The following is a 17,595-nucleotide window of genomic DNA, read 5'->3' on the forward strand; positions in this document are numbered from 1 at the left end:
TATGCTCCTAAACTAAACTAAATAAAAAAGGACTCAGCCCTAGTCTAGTGAGTGCTACGTGGCGGCAGAGCCTGCTGCTGTTGGTATGCTAGTTGTCGCGGATGTTGGTTGCCTGGCGGCTGTCTCTTGCTGCTGAAAGAGATGCACCCAGTCGGGAGTTGCCTTTAGCTTGGCCTGGATTGGACCCAGATTGATCATGTTTCCGCTGCGCTGTTCCCGATTGCTGCTGATGGACATGAGCTCCTACAAAAAGCAATTATACCATATAAACTTTAAAAGGTTTAAGTTTATTGACATACCTGTAAGAATCCCGAGTCCAGGCCCATATCCAAGTCGAAGTGTGTGTCGCCCAGCAGCAATTTAACGCGGCCCGAACGATATCTTAATATCTTGCCAATTTGACCTTCCTCCAACTGTGCCAATAGACTGGGCTTGGGCGTACCGGTTGCCGCGGTTGTAGATGTTGGACTGTTGGGTTGCTCTGCCGAGGCACTAGACGCTGGCTGCTCAGTGGCTACAGGCGCATCTTCGGCTTCGTCTGCCACACAGGGCAGAACGTTGGGAAGCTGCATGACAAACAGCTGGGATTGTGGCGCATCGAGAAAGGCGCCAATACTGCGCGGATAACGACCGTATTGTGCGGGTGGCTCCTCCATGCTAGCCTGGACACCAACATGCAGGGTCTGCAAATGCTGGGCTACAGCTAGCGAGTCTGCAAGAAAAAACAGATTAACGATCTGTCATTTGCTTAATTGGATTAATGTTTACCTTCTTCGTCCGGTTTTGGTTTCGGTATGCTCACTGTTTCCTGTTTTATGTTGACTTTTTGGGTGTGCCACAGTCCTGTAAAGAAAGTATGAATCCGCCATTTCTTGTCCAGATGGTTGCTCCCTGGTTGCACCTACCTTCAGTTAGCATCACCGGTTTGAAGTTCAGTTCAGTCTTATCAAGCTCACTTTCATCACTGGCAGAATCGCCATCATCGCTGTCATCGCTGCCTATCAGCTCCCGCACTCGCTGTTCCTGCGACTTGTCATCCTTGCGTTTTCGGGATATAGTTACTTCATCGCCGGCGCGTGCATAGGCCGAGCCACCGCTTGAGGATTTGCGCAAATGCACGGCACCAGCGCCCTCTGAGAAAACGCCGGTCGTTTGTATGAGCGTGGAGTTGCCATTGCCAGCTCCACGTCCTCGTGTTGCTCCACCAGCACCGCGTGCTCCGCGACGAGCACCACGTGGCTGCGTAAAGTCCTTCGACGTCTTGACATTGCTGTAAAAGTAAAAGTTTGTAATCAGATGAATCCTTGAGAAGCTGCCGCCAACTACTCACATATTTTTGTTGCGCACTGCATTTAAATTGGGCGCAAAGACTTTCTTAGCAGCCGCACTGGCACCGCGGCCGCCCAGGGTCAAGTCTCTCGCTGGCGTTAGACGTGACATTCCGTTTGACATGTTGCTCAGGGGCGCTGCAACGGGAGTTGCCGCTGCATTGCTGTTGTTGCTACTGGCTGCGGCAACTGGTTGCGCTGTTGCTGGAATTCTCTTGGCTGGCATCGTGGACTGCCGCTTGGCACTGCCGCTGGCCATGTGCGGCCAAGTTAGTCCTTTATAATAACTGTCGTTTATTGATAAATTCAATGAGCTGGGTTTGGACGATGATTTGAGGTTATTTGGAAGAGTGTTGCAAAAGTAGTACGCACGCACATGCCGATAAATGGGATTTAAGTATCGATATCTTATGGACGATACCAGTGTTACCGTATTCAAAATAATTTGTCTTGCTACCACTGCAGTCTGCGCGGCATTTGTGCTTGTTGGCGAATAAATAATTCATGGTTATTAAATTATTAAGTTTTATTATATGTGCTCTGTGCTCTTTAATGATTGTTAGATGTGCGCGGTTGAATTATTAAGTCATTGCATGAAGATATGCAGACGCACGTCTCAAATTTAATAATTGTGCGTAGCGCGTCTGTTTGTTGAGACGTCGATCAGCTGTTTCCTTATTCCGATATTCAAAGTGCAAATATCGATAAATATTTTGCAATGGTGTTGGCGCCTTGGCAAATAAATTTGCTTATTAAATGAAATGCGTTATTATATTATTAATGCTATTGAGAGTGTTATGTGCTTGACTTAAAATTGTGTTTGGGCATGAAACCATACAAGCTCGTGTTTTAAATTACCCAATCAAATAAATCGCAGCTGCGTGCTAAGCTCTCCGATCGACCAACTCTATTTGTTACCATAGTAAGTAATTTATTTCCGTTATTAATCTTTAATTTCCTTTGTAAACAATATGCAATTACGGGTTCCTTTATGGTTTTTAAGAGCACTTGTGATAACATAAACATGGATTCTGTAGATTCATATTGATTGTGTGTCTGTACAGGGTATTTTGCAATCGAGCACTGGGATATATAATAATCTTTTCCTGCAAAATACCTATCCGACCCTATTAAGTATATATATATACATAGTTATGTATGTATGAATGAAAACTGTATTTCTTTTTAAATATTCAATTTTTAAATATTCTTACCCAACCTCACCAAATACTACCTTCACAATGCTGTCACGGTGAACATCATTTTATAATCTTATGGGACTGCGAACATACCATTATGTCTGCGAGGGTATGCAATTTTCGCGCACCAAAATAACTGTTATTTCTTGCTGTTGTATAGATAAAGATGTTCACCTGCCATTTACACGTGCAACCGCTAAAATTTCAAAGCCAAATTAGCAGAGTTCTTTTTACCGGCTTTCAAGTCGTATGACTGCTATATTCTACTTGAACTTTGAACAAACATACTATGGTGGATCGTTTATTTCAACTGATAATCAACTCGATAAATCCTGTATTTATTAGACCTAGCTTGATTAATTAACTTTAAATACTTTTAATAAATTGGATAATTTTATTATGTATATGCTGAATATTTTGTTAAAGGTTGTTCCCCATTTTCTGTAATAAGTGTAATGCAATATATACATTAAAACAAGGAGAGAGAGATTGAGAGAGAGCGAGAGCGAGAGAGAGGGAGAGAAAGAGAGAGAGAGAGAGAGAGAGAGAGAGACAAAGCAGACTGAAATGTTATGAAATTGTTCCAATGAATAATGAGCTATGTTGTTTGTAAACTAAAACAAGTAGTCAAGATTGATAAGCGTGGGCACGATTAGGGCCGCTCAATTGAACGGCTAGAATTTCATAATAGCGTCAAAGTTTAAACGGTCAGTATTTCGGAACAACTGGCCGCCGACGGACGTAGACGGAGCAGCGATAGAAAAATAAAGCATGGATCCAATTGCACAGCAGGCAGTAGAAGCTACGCAAACAAACTGTGATTCCGACTATATAGAAAAAGCTCTGGCACGCGCGTATAAAAGCGTAAATTTGCGTATAGAAAGCTTTCACAGCGAGGCAGTTAGTCAGCGCGGCGAAAACTTTTGTAGCGTCATCTATCGGATAAAAGTAGCATATCGCAAGAGCGAAAATGCGCCGCTAGAGCAGGGAAATTATATACTTAAGGACCTGCTGCCCATTGTGGCCGAGGTGGGCTCCAATGAGAAATTCATGTTCGAGCAGATACTGCCCGCCATGGCGCAGTTATTGGAGAAGACTTCGCTGCAGGAGCGCAAGTTAAGTGCTGAGTAAGTTAACCTTTCAGTTTTGTAATTAACTTATCTAATTAAAGTATTTTCACAGTTGCCTCTTTGCGGAGCGTGCCGCAGCCAAAGAGATCTATTTGCTAGAGGATCTTGGCGCATTGGGCTATACATCATTAAACCGCCAAAAAGGCCTGTCTCTGGAGGACGCAAGGATTAGCGTACACAAATTGGCACAGTTCCATGCCGCCTCCATGATGCTGCTGCACGAGCAGCCCCAGCTGGTGGCTCAACTGTCGCCCTCACACTATGCCAATGGTGTGAGTGATCCCTTCGCCCAAGTCATTTGCTTGGATGGCGCGGCTTATGCGGCAGATGTGGTGGCTGAGATGCCGGGCATGGCGCCAATAGCGGATAAAATGCGGGCTCAGCTGTCGGGCGATTACTCCGAGCGCTTACGTGCCACGGTCAGTGCCAAAAACACAGCTTTCCCAGTCATTGCCCATGGGGACCTGTGGCTAAATAATATAATGATCAATGCCGAACAGAAAAAGGCAATTATTGTAAGTATTCTAGATAAAGGAAGCAGGATGTTAATCCTTATTGACGCTGTACGCTTTCAGGTGGATTTCCAGAACTGTTTTGTTGGCAGTCCGGCTATCGATCTACAATTCTTTTGCTATACCAGCCTGCAGTTGGACGTGCTACTGCATCACCGCGACCAGTTGCTGCAGCATTATAACGAAAGTCTCTGCCAGACACTAACTGCCCTGAATTATCCTGGAAGCAAGCCAAGCTATGCCCAACTGCTTGATGAAATGGAACGTTGTCTCTTCTACGGCTACTATGGCGTCGTCTGCGAGCTGCCCATCTGCTGTGTCTCTAAGGATGCCGCTGAGGATTTCACTGTGCACACTTTCATAGACGCCGAGGCCATAAGGGCGAAGCGTCAACAGCTCTTTGCCAACGAACGTGTGCTGCAGACTTTGAAAGCCACCTTGGGTCACTTTGAGCAACAGGGCATACTAAATGCGTTATAAAAGGCAGACAACTTCACTACTCTTTTTTGTTTCACCGAAAGTATTTAGAGAGTGGTACGTGATTCACTCTAAATAGAAAGTTTTTGAAAATGTTAGATGTCCTAAGTTAGAGTTTTTTATTTAATTCTCGAACTGTATCAATGTCTGAGTCGATATAGTCATGTCTGTTTGTTGCCCGTCTCTATTTTTCTCTTTCACATATGATGGGGTCAAAGGGGTCGTAACACTATATCATATATCATAGATACGATCGTTGAAAAGTTGATTTCTTATGCTATATGTGCGAAATCCCTCCACGGAGAATACATTTTGCATTTGCCAGCAAAACCTAATCTTATCTAAAATATTAAAAGTGATTATATACATATCTGTTGGTTAAAATAGACCTGTAAATTGAGTTATAAACGTTTTCTTCGCTTACAAACTGGTTGTGCTACGGGTTGTTCCATGTGCTTGCTGCTCAGGAGGGTATGACATGTGCGCTTAAATGTAGGGTGTGGTCTGAGGGTCTTATCCTCTGCTTGGGTAGCTTCTTCTATGCTATGACAGCTATACAACCTGCATTACTCAAGTGCTTCAACTTGTGTTTATAAATAAATTTCATGTCTGCCAAAGTTTCTGGCCAAGATTTACGAGTAAGAGATGGCAATTGAATGCGTATGTGTGTGTGTATGGGTGTGTGTTGCATGTGCCTTGTTTGGCTGCATAGTGTGCGATAAAGTTGGCATCGCCTATTCCCCTAGCCCGCAACTCTGGCGAGGTGCAAAATATGCAAATCGCTTTGCAGTTATTCTTAGAAAGTTGTCAGTTTCCAAGTGCAGCTAAGCCAAGCGTGCAACAGCGTGGCATGGTAAGCAGACCAAAATGCACTTGACACCCTGCAACATGTATGTTGTAAGTGTTTAAAAAGCAATTTATTGTTTTACCCAAACGCAGGTACCTAAACCCACTCCGATACCTCATCCTTATGGGCTGGCAATGTGCTTTAGTAAGTCTGGACCGACTTTTCTTACTCTTACAACGATTTCTTGGAGTCTGTAGACATTGGTCATATTATTGGGCATTATGTGATCAAAGAACGCTTTTTTCTTTTAATTACTTGACTTCCTATTGCAAGCTGCCTTAAATACCATGCAGGAAATGCAATGTGCCCAACTGCTCTGCTGGTCAACCCGCTCTCTGGGCAATTTGAGTCGTGTCTCCTACCGTGCCCTCACTCTATCCCGAGTTGTTCTGGCTTTGAACTCCAAGCGGAAACTGCAACCAAAACCCAGAGCTGCAAGTTTGTCTTTCGAGTTTTTTTTTTTTTTTTTGGCTACTGCATTTCGCATTGCACTTGGTGTGGTATGGCAAAACAAATCAAAGACACGTAACCCTGCGTTGGCGACTGGTCTCTGCTGCTTGCAGGCATTAATTGCATTCTGCAGCATCACATTGCACTTTCAATTAGTTGCAAATGCCTTAACTCCGACCTAAACTTCGACTTCCACCCATCTGCTAGCATAGCCGTCGGCAAAGTAACAGGAAACGGAAGTTAAGTGCTGAGGCGAGGCGTTAAGTAAAATCAACCCCCAGCTCAGTAGCTGTCTCAGACGGGAGTTGAATGCAACAAAGCAGCATCCCAGCCATGACATTGGAGAATTATGCATTAATTGGAAGGTGATGTCGACTTTGGAGTTCGCATTTGTGCGGGGGTCTGTGACTTGACGCATGGGTGCAACTTTGACAGCGAGTTGATTTGTTTTGGCAGTTCCTTTGGCCAGCAGAAAGTTGACCTGTGCTTCTGTCTGGAGCTCAGTTGATGCACCTTAAACCGCTTGCACCCCTTGAAATTTGCATGCACTTTGCTGCCGGGCATTTTGACTCGCCCAATGTAAACAGCAACGGGCTGACCGTTGCCCAGTCCCTGCCTCTGGTCTAATGCATTTCAAAATAGATTTATGGTTTTCTTTCGTCTTGCATTAAGAGGTGTTCGTAAGGCCTGTGAATGGTGGGGTGGTTGGTTGTTTGCTGGCTTTGGCCGCACACGCATTTGTTTGTTTTCAATGTTAATTAAGGCTTACGATTACTGAAATTGGCTTAAGGGGTTTGTCTTATATGCTATCAATTTAAATATTAGGATTGGTTATCTGTGAACATATAATAAGATACTCAGCAGAAAAGCTATTGTGTCTAAAAGACTTCATTGCATTTACTTAACATATATGCCCCCATGAAATAATATAAATGTACATTTTCGAAACATACACATATGTATATAAGAACACTTATTAAAGCATTTGTTAGGCTACTTCAATACATGAAAATCGCATAGAAGGGTGAAGTGCAGTTTGAGAGAAGACTCTGCGCAACAATTTTTGCTCATATTGAATGGGCATATTGTATACATTTTGTTGCTAGTTTAGTAAATCAGTTTATTTTCTTATCGCAGTGGTCCATAGTTTTTTCAATTAGCTAACACCATTGAGCACGAGTGAGAGAGACTTAAGTAAGCGGCGAGCACACAATTAAAGGCAATAAATTTGCACATAAAACCATAAATCAAAGTCCGATCATAATCGCAAAGCGCAAACAAAAGAAAACAAATACTATGTGGGGAAAAAGTGGCTAGCGAGAACTTTACTTCCGCTGCTGGAAATGTATGGCATCCCCAATCGAAGGACCTCCTTGACCAGAGAAGGCTTCGCTTCGTTTATTAATTGTACAACTGTCTCCAATCATAATTAATGAACTTTGGGCACATCCTACAAGCGTCACATAGACTCGAGTCGGAACGGAATTCAAATAAAACTAAAATATATGTATCAACAGAAATGTATTCTGGCACACCATAAATCTTCCGTTTGGCAAATCTGTTCAGGGTTTTTGGTTTGGTTTTCTGTGCATTTGTTTAATGGATGACAGTTTCAATTAGGCACATTTAAGCATTTTCTGGGATTTCTTCACTATTTTGATTTGTTTTAAATATATGTGATTAACTGAATAGAAGGCACTTGAGCATGTTTAAGATTGCGAGTAACTAAATTCTATTTTCATTAAACTGTTCTGTACTTGGCGGTTCCCGTGCATGTCATCACCAGTTGAGGCTTAATGACTTTCAATAAATAATTTTCAGCCCAACAAAGCTGCGACGCAACAACAAAAGAACCCACAGAATTTACATATGAATGCCTGGTATCTTACGGCCGGGACATGTCGTTCCTTTTCCCAACGCCATCCCCAGCCAATTGGTTGTGAAAAATTGGACAGCTATAGCAAACAGCAAGCACACATGATTGCCATTCGAGAGTCGGGTGGGGGCTGGACTAGCCCTTTTCACACAGCTAATGACTAATGATGCCACAATTTATCTTGCCTGATTTGTAAGCAAGTGTTAATGTTTTTTAATTTACATTACGTCTTTTACACAGCGCAACACCCCCCGATTTTCCTCCCACTGCCCCAAATGTGCATGTGTGCATAATTACTTAAAATGAAACACGACATGTAGAAAAGAGCTCGTGTCATCATTTTGGAATTATTTAAATTCTACCAACTGACTTACTGACAACGCTGATAAATGAGCTAGTGACGACGCCGCAGGCCCTTTCTCTGGCAAACACTTCTTGCATTGCAGCTGAATGAAAAATTAACGCAATTTTCTTGTTTGCTTTTAAGCTTGAAAAGCTTCTGAAAACCAAGTGGTTGTATCATAAGAGCTTCTCCTGATAATTATGTGCGATTTGCATATGTAATTTTCCACATGAACGCCTGCTGCTGCTACTGCAAAGTCATTCCGATTAAAATAGGAAAACTCGAACCAGCGCGCTCTCTTTTTCTGACTCACTCTCCCTCTGTTATCGCAATATTAGAAATATAGTAACATGTACTTATTAAGACTGTATATAATTATTTGAGATCAGAAAATAATACTCGTGTCTTAAGTAAATTAGTAAATTACAAAATGAGTGAGTGTATTTAACTTACCTCAATGTGTGAGTGTTATTCAAACTCAGACCTCAGGCTTACCCATTGCTTATTGCTGCCTGCGATTTCCATTTATCCAAACTGAAAATGTAAAATATTCGTAACTAAGCAAATAAATCTAATGCAATTACCTTAAAAGCGCCAGAGATAAATCCATATTCCGGATGAGGGTTTATATGAGCTGGTTGCATTTTACAGAACATTTTTATGACATTTACGCGCGGCAATAAAAACTAAACAAATCCTTCATGCGAATGGCGCCAGCTTCATCTCAGCTGATTGATGAATTGCCCTACAGACTGTGGGTTAGATTTGAGTCTGTTGAGCATTTTAACGGCTTACATGAAGGGGCAGCTGTAACGAGAAGAGGGACGGCTTTTATGCGGCCCACAGACATGGGCCAAAAACTAATTACCTATCCTGGACCTGGGACAGTGCTCGTCAGACATTTACGGCGCTCGCTTTATAGACGGAGCCGTAGACGCTGCGGTTTGGCATTTGTAATATAAACGTACATGTATATACATATTTTTAATGGCATTTTGCATACGATTTACATTTTGCTGCACTGCATCGATAAAACGAAGACCCTTTTAATGGCATCAACGACACTCGCCGACAGACAAGCCGGCAAATTTGGCGCATTAAAACGCAACGTCGCCACTATAAAAGAGCCTTCAAGTTTTTTGGGAATGTGTAACAAATATAAAATATAAATGTTATTCATAGTAAAATCCCTTCCAACTTTCTAGATCGTTGCCTCTGTTGCTTTCGATGATAATTCAAAATGTGTGAAAAGGTTTTTGACACTTGTGGGCGGCGCTGCACAATTTATGACTTGCCAGCTGGCTTTAGTTTTTACTATTAGTTTTAATGTAATGAGGACGTTTTCCCTTCGAGATGTTTTCCAAGAAGGTGCTCTATAATCTGCCAAAAAAAAAAAAACATAAATTTAGCACATAAGTTTGCTATTTCTTTGAATTTTGCATTCAGAGTCAAAATTTAAGAGGCTTTGTTTATAAATAAATTTAGTTTGCTTTATGCAACCCAGTTATGAAAACTTAATTTATATTCTTATGAGTTCAGCATCAGATAGGAATATGTTTTTAGGGTTTTTTAAATCAGATTTATATTATCAGCCGAAATAAAAGTAATTATTTTTTTCCTTAGAAATCTTTTAAATTCCTCTTTTTTTGAAGTCTGTAAAAATATTTAAATAATTTTTTGCCTGCCATTTACTGCTATTTAATATGATTTCTTTAAAACGTGATACAGCTTTCAAAAGAGCAATAAAGTATTTTTTTGAATATTGTTGAGTAACAGACACTGCTTTAATAGTAGATTGAAAAAAATGGGTTTGTTTTTTGTGTATTGCAATCAAGAAACGGAGTTGTTGAGGCTTTGACGCAGAATTTGAATTTATTTCGATTGCCTACGCTTTGGGAGCCTCTGTTTGACAAACGCGTTTAGAATTGGTTTGATAATTACGACTGCTTGATGTGCTGAAAGGCCTCAATGTTCATGTCTGAAGTCTGCCAGCTGTGATCGGATGTATAGTCTTGCCCGCTATCCTGCTCATAGGAAATAAACTGTCCAGTGTTATTGTCGAGCTCGTTGTCCATGTAATTGGCCTTCTGGTTGAGATCTGTTTCCATAAACTGTGGGTCAACAGTGGCAGTTGGTACCGCGTTGATCTTGCTCTTGGGGGTCAGCAGCTGGTTCTTGAATAGTTGCAATTGTTGCAGTTTCTTGTTGATGGTTTTCTTCTTCCATTCGTACAGTTTGGGCAGCGTGAAGAGCAGCACGAAAGCTGTAACAGCGTGGGATAATAAATCTAATTTTTATGCCCTTTGTGTAGAAACGCAGCAGTTACGAGCTTCACAATTCCCCTACTAGTTAAGCCTTGGCCTGCCGAAAATGGAATTATTTCACTTACCCAGCACCAAGATAGTCATTCCATTGACATAGTCGCCCACAATGTTAAGGCCGCAAAGCATCATCAGAAGCTTCAGTGAGTCGAGCAGATCTTCGACCAGGAACAGTGAGCGCAGGCGCAAGAGTATTGGATTGAGCTTCAGGGCCAAGACATAGGCCAGATGCTCGGCGGTCTCCTTTGAAATGGTCACATCCATGTCCAGATAGCGTTTAAGAGGATGCTCCACTGCACTACTCTTGCGCAGCTTTCGCATGGCCCACACATAGCAGGAATAGCAAATGCTTATGGAGATGGCTATCGCGCCGGCCACGCTCACCACGCTGATTACCGGATTGGACGCCATGTCCAGGAGCAGCGTCAACATGAGGCAGAAGAATAGTGCCGTCTTGCGCCAGTTGTGCCACAGCAGCAGCGCCTGCCACGCCTTCCATGAAGCGGCAATATTTTCCTGCATGCGCTCATTAAGTTCCATTATTTGTACCCTGTTTAAATATAGTTTATATTAATATCTAGATCTGTTTAGACAGCAAGTGAATTATTATTTTTGTATTTACTGAGAGGTGCCAACTGGGTTTATTTTTTTTGTATATTTTTTTTCACTTGCGCGCAACTGAGTTTTATTCGCAATTAAAATGTGGGGGCAAGTACATAAAGCTCCAGGTCAAAATTATAGCTATGTTTATAGAATATATTTTTGTTCTCTTGGGTTTATATTAAATTGAAAATTAATTTAAACTATACATTCGCTGACTGAATATTTATTTGTCTATATTTGATTTCACATGAGATCTGAAATCAAACGAAAACTTGAGCATGGGATTTTTCCCCTTTCGACACAACTAGCCGAAACATGTGTTGCCAGGTGTCGTCAGCTGCTGCCAGAAATCTTTTTTGTCATTCCTATTTTTGTAAAACTTCTCCAAAAATATGCACAATAAATTGGCGTTTGTTTTTTGTAAGGGTTTCTTATGGTTCGCCAGAAGCGTTCCCACGTTGCAAGTTGTCCCTTGTGGGTAAAAAATTGTGTCTACTTTGCATAAATTGAAATTCCTAATATGTTTGCTTAAGGCTGATTGAATTTCCTATAAACATATCTAAAATAATATATGTACAACGGTAAATAATTTGCATCGCAAAGTTTCTGCATTTTGTATGCACTTCGCGCACAGCTTCTTCCTCTTTGATCTGTTGCGCCAACAAGTGTCACGTTTTACACTCCGGCAGAGTCTATAGAGTCTCAAGGACTTCGGCAAACAGTTCTGTGGCGAGGTGTCATCGCCAATAGGTCATTTAAAGCCCTTAGCCTTCTGTGGCACCATCGAGTGGCATTTGCCAATTGATTTGTCAAAGGAATTACGCTGATATTTTGAGCAAATAATATGAATCAGTGGCGTCAAAATGACATCAAGTGGTTGACAACCACCCTCGAAATTAAACAAAAAAATTCGGAATACTTGTCAGAGTCGAAGTGCTGAGTACTTGAGCGCAACTGAGAAACATAAATAAAAAACAAGTACTCTCCTTCGAAATTAAAAAAAGCAAATTTATGAATTGCGGATTGCCTTCGCCCTGATCCGATCCTACTTGGAGGGTCGTTCATTCAGGGTTAAAGTAAGGGCGGAGCAGTCCCCCAACCACTACAGTCAAGCTGGCGTTCCACAAGATATTGCACTAGGGTCATCCTTGGTCTTGCTTTTGTCCCCAAACATGCCAGCACCAGACGCACATGCTTTCGGACTGTCTTCGCGCCAATTGCGCATGGCTTCATATGCCGACGACGACTGCGTCAGGTCCGAAACTCTTGCGGCAGATGCAGTTCAGGATTACCTGGACCTTTTCAGCAACTAGACTTGACGCTGTAACGTCAAATTAAGTCTGGCATAAAGAACCACAGTTTGCTTCAAATTAAGACGAGGACTGCTGCTAAACGGAATAACCCTAAAGCGAGAGAGAAAAAAAAGATACCAAGCGCCTATCTTTCGCTAGCCCCATCAAAAGAACTATTTACGCTCCCGAAATAGCTCCTTTTTGGCTTAGCTGCAAGCTGGGGCACCCTTCTGCTATCCCCTAGGTTCAACAACAAATTCAAACCCATAGCGTCCCTATAACAATTATATTTTTAGTATACGCTCTATATATTTTATATATATATTTTATGTGTACAGTGTATGGTTTTCTATTATCAAATGCCCACAAAATCAAATAAGACTAAGTCGAAGCACACATGCCAATACACACACACACACACACGCGGCCACATACGCAAGATTGTCAACCATAAATTTAACTAATATACAACTGACTCACATGCCCATCGGCCAACCACCCATCAACCCAACCACCGAACCACTCGCTGAGTGGATAGGAATTTGCCACAATAATCAAGCCAAGACTTGGGCCAAGTCGAATTACAGTTACAGTTAAGGTAACGCATGGCAATGGCCATAAAATGACACTGAGTGTCAGTTTCAATTAAACATGTTGACAGCTGTAAGGGCAGCATATCCAAATATCCTCCTCTGCCACCACCTCCTCCTCCTCCTCCAACAACAACAATCATTCTGGGGCTTCTATAGCTCCGTCTAGGAGCAGACATAGCTGTGCATGACTGAGGGTGGTTCAAGTAATTTCGATTTTAATACAAGAAATTCCGAGCATTGTTTGGCCGTGTATTGTGCCGTGTGAAGTGGGTAGATCGATTCATAGAGTTTAGTATTTACATGACAACTTTATCCGGTAGTTACGCCCAGCTCCTTTTCATTTTTCCAGCTGTTGCAGACGTCTTACAATTTTTGCATTGCATTTTGGGATGTCTTTGATTTTTGACAGCCAATTGTAAGGAAACAAACACAGCAAGGCTATCACAATTTAAGTAATTTTATGTGTTTTGTGTGGCCAAGTCGTTCATTTATTTATTTGCTTGTTTTGTGTCGCCAAATATTACCTTAAGTTGATTTTCTTGAGATTTTTCGCAACATTTTCTGGCTCGTTTGTGTCTTGTTGTTGTCCTGCTGCTGTCCTGCTGTCCTTTTGTTGTTACGGCTGCATTGACAACTTGTCAAACCCTTTAATATGCTCTCCTGTGGTCAGCATGGATGTTCTGTCCATGCTCTAAGGGATTTAGTTTAATTAAACTGCTGTACACGGTAAATACGAGTATTCCATGTCCTGTACACATGACGTTTGCATATTAATTTCCTGTAATTTTGATTGAGTTTTGCATAAATTTGCAAATGGCCAAAAATCAAAAGGAAAACCATAAGAAACTATGCAAGCAACTGGCAGAAATCTTTCCAGCTCGACTTACCCTCAAATCAAGAAATTGCCTGCTTCGAGCACCTTCAAGTCGAAGCGGGATTTCATTTAATTGCAGCCTAGCAAATACTCAGCATTTTTCAGGCAGGCAATTTCTTTTTCCTTATTTGCAGTTGCTTTTGCTATTTTTTTGTTTTGGTCCATAAGAGGAAACTTGGCCCTTTGTTTTCGTCACGGACGAGTGGCAAAAAGCAATCACAGAGCAGTTGCAGCCCCCCAAAAAATAAACACAAATATCAGCCACATTTTTTTGCGCATTTTCCTCGCTGTCAAGGGTCTTTTGTATCATTGGTGAAATTAGAATTTCTCATTAAAATAAGTGTTGGCTGCTGGACCCGGTTGACTTGAGACATTCCCTTCGAGCAAGGTGCTCGGCCGTACCAATGGACTTAAGTTCCGTCTTTCTCCGCCGCTCGGTCACTCATTAGTTGCGCCTCAAATCTGACTGACTCGAGTCTCAGCTCTCCAATTGTGTGTGTATTTGTATCTCTATTTTTGCTCCCCAATGTCGTCGCATTGTTCTTGCTCCATGACAGCTTGCCACTTGAGTTGTTGCCTGTTGGGGTGCCATGGGCAGGCATCACCTATACTCCCCACGCACCGCCGCTTTGCATTTTCAATTTTTAATGGGTTTTGTATCCAATTGCGTCAAGTTGCTTGCTAGTAATTAAAACTGCAACTCTACCCTTATTTTAATTTTTTTTTACATTTCGGTTTGTTAGTCATTAAATCTTGTCATCTTTGGTTCACAATCCTTTTGCCACTGCGGTTTAATAGGATTAAAAACTGAAACACTTAACGATAATGCCTTAAATCCCCATTTGTGCTTTGATTGTTGAAGCAGTTGCTGATTTATCATACGGTCTACTTAAGTCAAACATTCTATCCCTTTACTTGCGAACAATTTTGAAAACCTTTTACCTTTTCTTCATGCTTAATTGTCTCTTTAGCAATCCAATTTATCCTGCAACAGAAAGACGGATCTCCGGAAAGTTTTAAGGCGATATAGCTTTAGAACTGAGCGACTATTTCCCATGGTTACAGACAAACGGACATGGCTAGATCCACTTGGATATTGCTGCTGACCAAGAATATATACTTAAGGGTGTCAGCAATGCTTCCTTCTGCTTATTACATACATTTACACAAAGCCATTATACCCTATTCAACCATTTTCAATGGGGCTAGGGTATAAAAATGAAAAGCTAATAGCCTCATAAGAATACATAATTGTCTTATAACGTGTTCCTCATAAGGGATTGCAGCCACGGCTTATACTATACTTGGATGGCATCCCTACTTTAGTTGTGACAGACTGGAATTTGAGGCATTGGGAAAGTGTCTCTTTTAGTCGCCTCGTACGACAAGCGGTGACATTCTGTGGAGGTATTCTAATGCCCGCCAACCACACAGGTCCGTTCTTACGATCTGTTCGATCGCACTTGAGACAAACGATTGTATATAAGTATCTAAAAAAATAAAATTGCACCCATTTTTAACGCTGAACTCTGTTTGAACTTGTGCCCCAAAGTTTGCCCATTTGGGCCAGTCAATTGCCCGCCCCAAACCCCAACAAGGGCTTGCAACACTGTTGCAAGTGTGGCAAACTTTTTGGCTCATACGTGTGCTGCTTGTTGCGGCCAGATACGTGTACAGCCGGGCAACATTGTTGCTGCTGCCAAACGGGAACGGTTTGTGGCACTGTAGGCAAAACTTTGGGTTTAACTTTTGCTTGTTTCATTCAAGTGGCTGTGGCTGCGGCGGCGACTGCCATGTAAAATGTTTACAAACAAAACTTTATGCAAAACCCACAAAAACGCAATGGGAAACTGTTGCAGTTGCTATTGCAGTTGCAGTTTGACTTTCAGTTGTTTGTTTTTGTTCTGTGTCCTGTTATTGTTTTGTGGTTGCGGCTATTTTGCATTGAGTAGCTGGGCTACATGTGCAGCTGACATCTTCGATTCCCAGCCGGGCTGGGCTGCGTTCATAATAATATACATGCATAGATAAAATACAATTTCCCTGTGCAATTTTTGTTTTTAATTAATTCTGTATTACTTTCCTTACTCTTTCCTTTTGTTGCTGCTGGGAACGTGTTTCGCATTCGTGTGGCGTCTGTTTAACGTCTTAACTGGGCAAGTCTGCACCGGTCTCTGGGGCGTCTCCAGCTTCTGTTTTTTTCTCTTGTTTGTTTTTTTTTTGCATCGCTGCATTTGTTTATATTAAGTATTTTTCTTTCTCTATTTTTGTTATTTGCTGTGCACTGTAATTAGCCCCAGTCCCCGCCTGCCGTAGCTCCCCCCCCTGGCCAGTGGCTGTGGACAAGACAGCTGCCGTCTGTTGTCTGTTGGCCAAAATTGCTGTGCATAAAAAGTTTAACTTGACATTTTTAGCAACAGTTTGTAATTTGGTCGTCGCGTTTGCCGTAACCCTTTCGAGATATTTGCTAATTTTTTCCCTTACACTTACATTTAACTTGCAGACTGCTTAATTACATTACCAAAGGCCCGCCCATTGCTGTTTTGCATTTAGATTTCATTTTCCGAATTGTTGACAAAGTTCAAGAAAAAATTCGCAGAACAGAAAAGGTAAGTCTGAATGCATTTTGCCTAAATTTAAGCTACAATATTACGAAATTTAAGAATTATAATCTTTTCTCAGCTTAAGAAAGTCTTTTTAATTTTCTTTTTAATAAATTAAGTTGTAAATTAAAAAAACATAAAAATGGCCCAAAAAATATATACAAATTATGCATAAATGTTTATGGTCCAGTTGCACTTTTATGACCCAACCCCTCAAACTTGTTATAGGGTTGCAAATTAAAATGCTCAACTCAACAAAGCATGCTCCATATTTTACGATCTTTGGACATTTTATGGACGTTGTTGCTTAGTCCACAACCCTTCCCAACCCCTTTTTTGGCACCCGCCATAACTTAATTATCCATATGAATCCTTCAGTTTTATTGCGCCTTATCCTGCAGCAGGTCGGCATTTTAATTATGATGAGTACTTGGTGGGCTCTTCGGGTTCAGCTCTTGCAGCTGTCATATTTTTATTTATCTAAATCGTCAGATCTTCACGGGCCTGCTCATTAAAATGACATCAAATCGAGCCTTGTCCCAGGCGTCTGGCAAATGTTTTATTATTGTTGCCGACGTTTTCCATTTCTACAATTTTATGTCCAGCAGCTGTACATCATCATAAGTTTATTGTTTCAGCCGTTAAGTTTAAAGGCCTGCGGCCAGGGTCTGCTGCCTACAGAAATAATGTGCTCGGCAAATTTTATACACTTGCATCATTTTAATAAGACGCCATATACCCCACATACTCTCTTCGGCATGCCAACCAAGCCAAAATGCGTTTGTCTTTGCGGTTAGGCGCTGCTCCTCATGGGTCACTGGGCATTTGTCATTGTTTTGTGGGAGGCGCCCCAAAGGGCAGCCACACATGCCGCAACTGCAAACTGCGACGCATTGCTGCGGTTGCATTCATAGGCAGGTGGGTTATCATGGCTGGCGTCTCTTTGAAGTAATCGCCACCGACGTTGCCTTAAGGCTAAGCCTCATTTGTGGTCAAATTGTGTGCTGTGCGTCAGCCTAAAGTCGATTATGTCAATATTGTGCCATGGCTAATGGCTAATGGGTAATGGGCACTGCGAACCTGGGTAATGGGTGAGTTGCTGTAGTGAGTGTTTGTGATAAGGATTTGTGTAAGTTGTGGCCGCTGC

At 41.7% G+C, this 17,595-nt stretch overlaps 3 protein-coding genes across 3 annotated transcripts; 1 reads left to right on the top strand and 2 right to left on the bottom strand.

The window, feature by feature from the left end:
- Positions 1-43: 43 nt before the first annotated feature.
- Positions 44-1,666, bottom strand: LOC115766100 (DNA-directed RNA polymerase III subunit RPC4). The gene is made up of 5 exons (XM_030709921.1): positions 1,331-1,666; positions 906-1,270; positions 769-843; positions 300-712; positions 44-243 (listed from the first exon to the last, which is right to left on the bottom strand). The coding sequence occupies exons 1-5, from the start codon at positions 1,585-1,587 to the stop codon at positions 55-57; spliced, it is 1,299 nt and encodes a 432-aa protein (XP_030565781.1). The 5' UTR covers positions 1,588-1,666; the 3' UTR covers positions 44-54.
- A 1,576-nt stretch (positions 1,667-3,242) lies between these two features.
- On the top strand, positions 3,243-5,071 carry LOC115768115. The gene is made up of 3 exons (XM_030712618.1): positions 3,243-3,654; positions 3,710-4,172; positions 4,233-5,071. The coding sequence occupies exons 1-3, from the start codon at positions 3,299-3,301 to the stop codon at positions 4,647-4,649; spliced, it is 1,236 nt and encodes a 411-aa protein (XP_030568478.1). The 5' UTR covers positions 3,243-3,298; the 3' UTR covers positions 4,650-5,071.
- A 4,816-nt stretch (positions 5,072-9,887) lies between these two features.
- LOC115768125 (reticulon-1-A-like) lies at positions 9,888-11,088 on the bottom strand. The gene is made up of 2 exons (XM_030712623.1): positions 10,552-11,088; positions 9,888-10,425 (listed from the first exon to the last, which is right to left on the bottom strand). The coding sequence occupies exons 1-2, from the start codon at positions 11,021-11,023 to the stop codon at positions 10,100-10,102; spliced, it is 798 nt and encodes a 265-aa protein (XP_030568483.1). The 5' UTR covers positions 11,024-11,088; the 3' UTR covers positions 9,888-10,099.
- Positions 11,089-17,595: the final 6,507 nt, after the last annotated feature.

This window comes from Drosophila novamexicana, unplaced genomic scaffold (genome assembly GCF_003285875.2).
Source record: "Drosophila novamexicana strain 15010-1031.04,08,12 unplaced genomic scaffold, DnovRS2.1 tig00000009-arrow-pilon, whole genome shotgun sequence".
Classification (NCBI taxonomy): Eukaryota; Metazoa; Arthropoda; class Insecta; order Diptera; family Drosophilidae; genus Drosophila; species Drosophila novamexicana.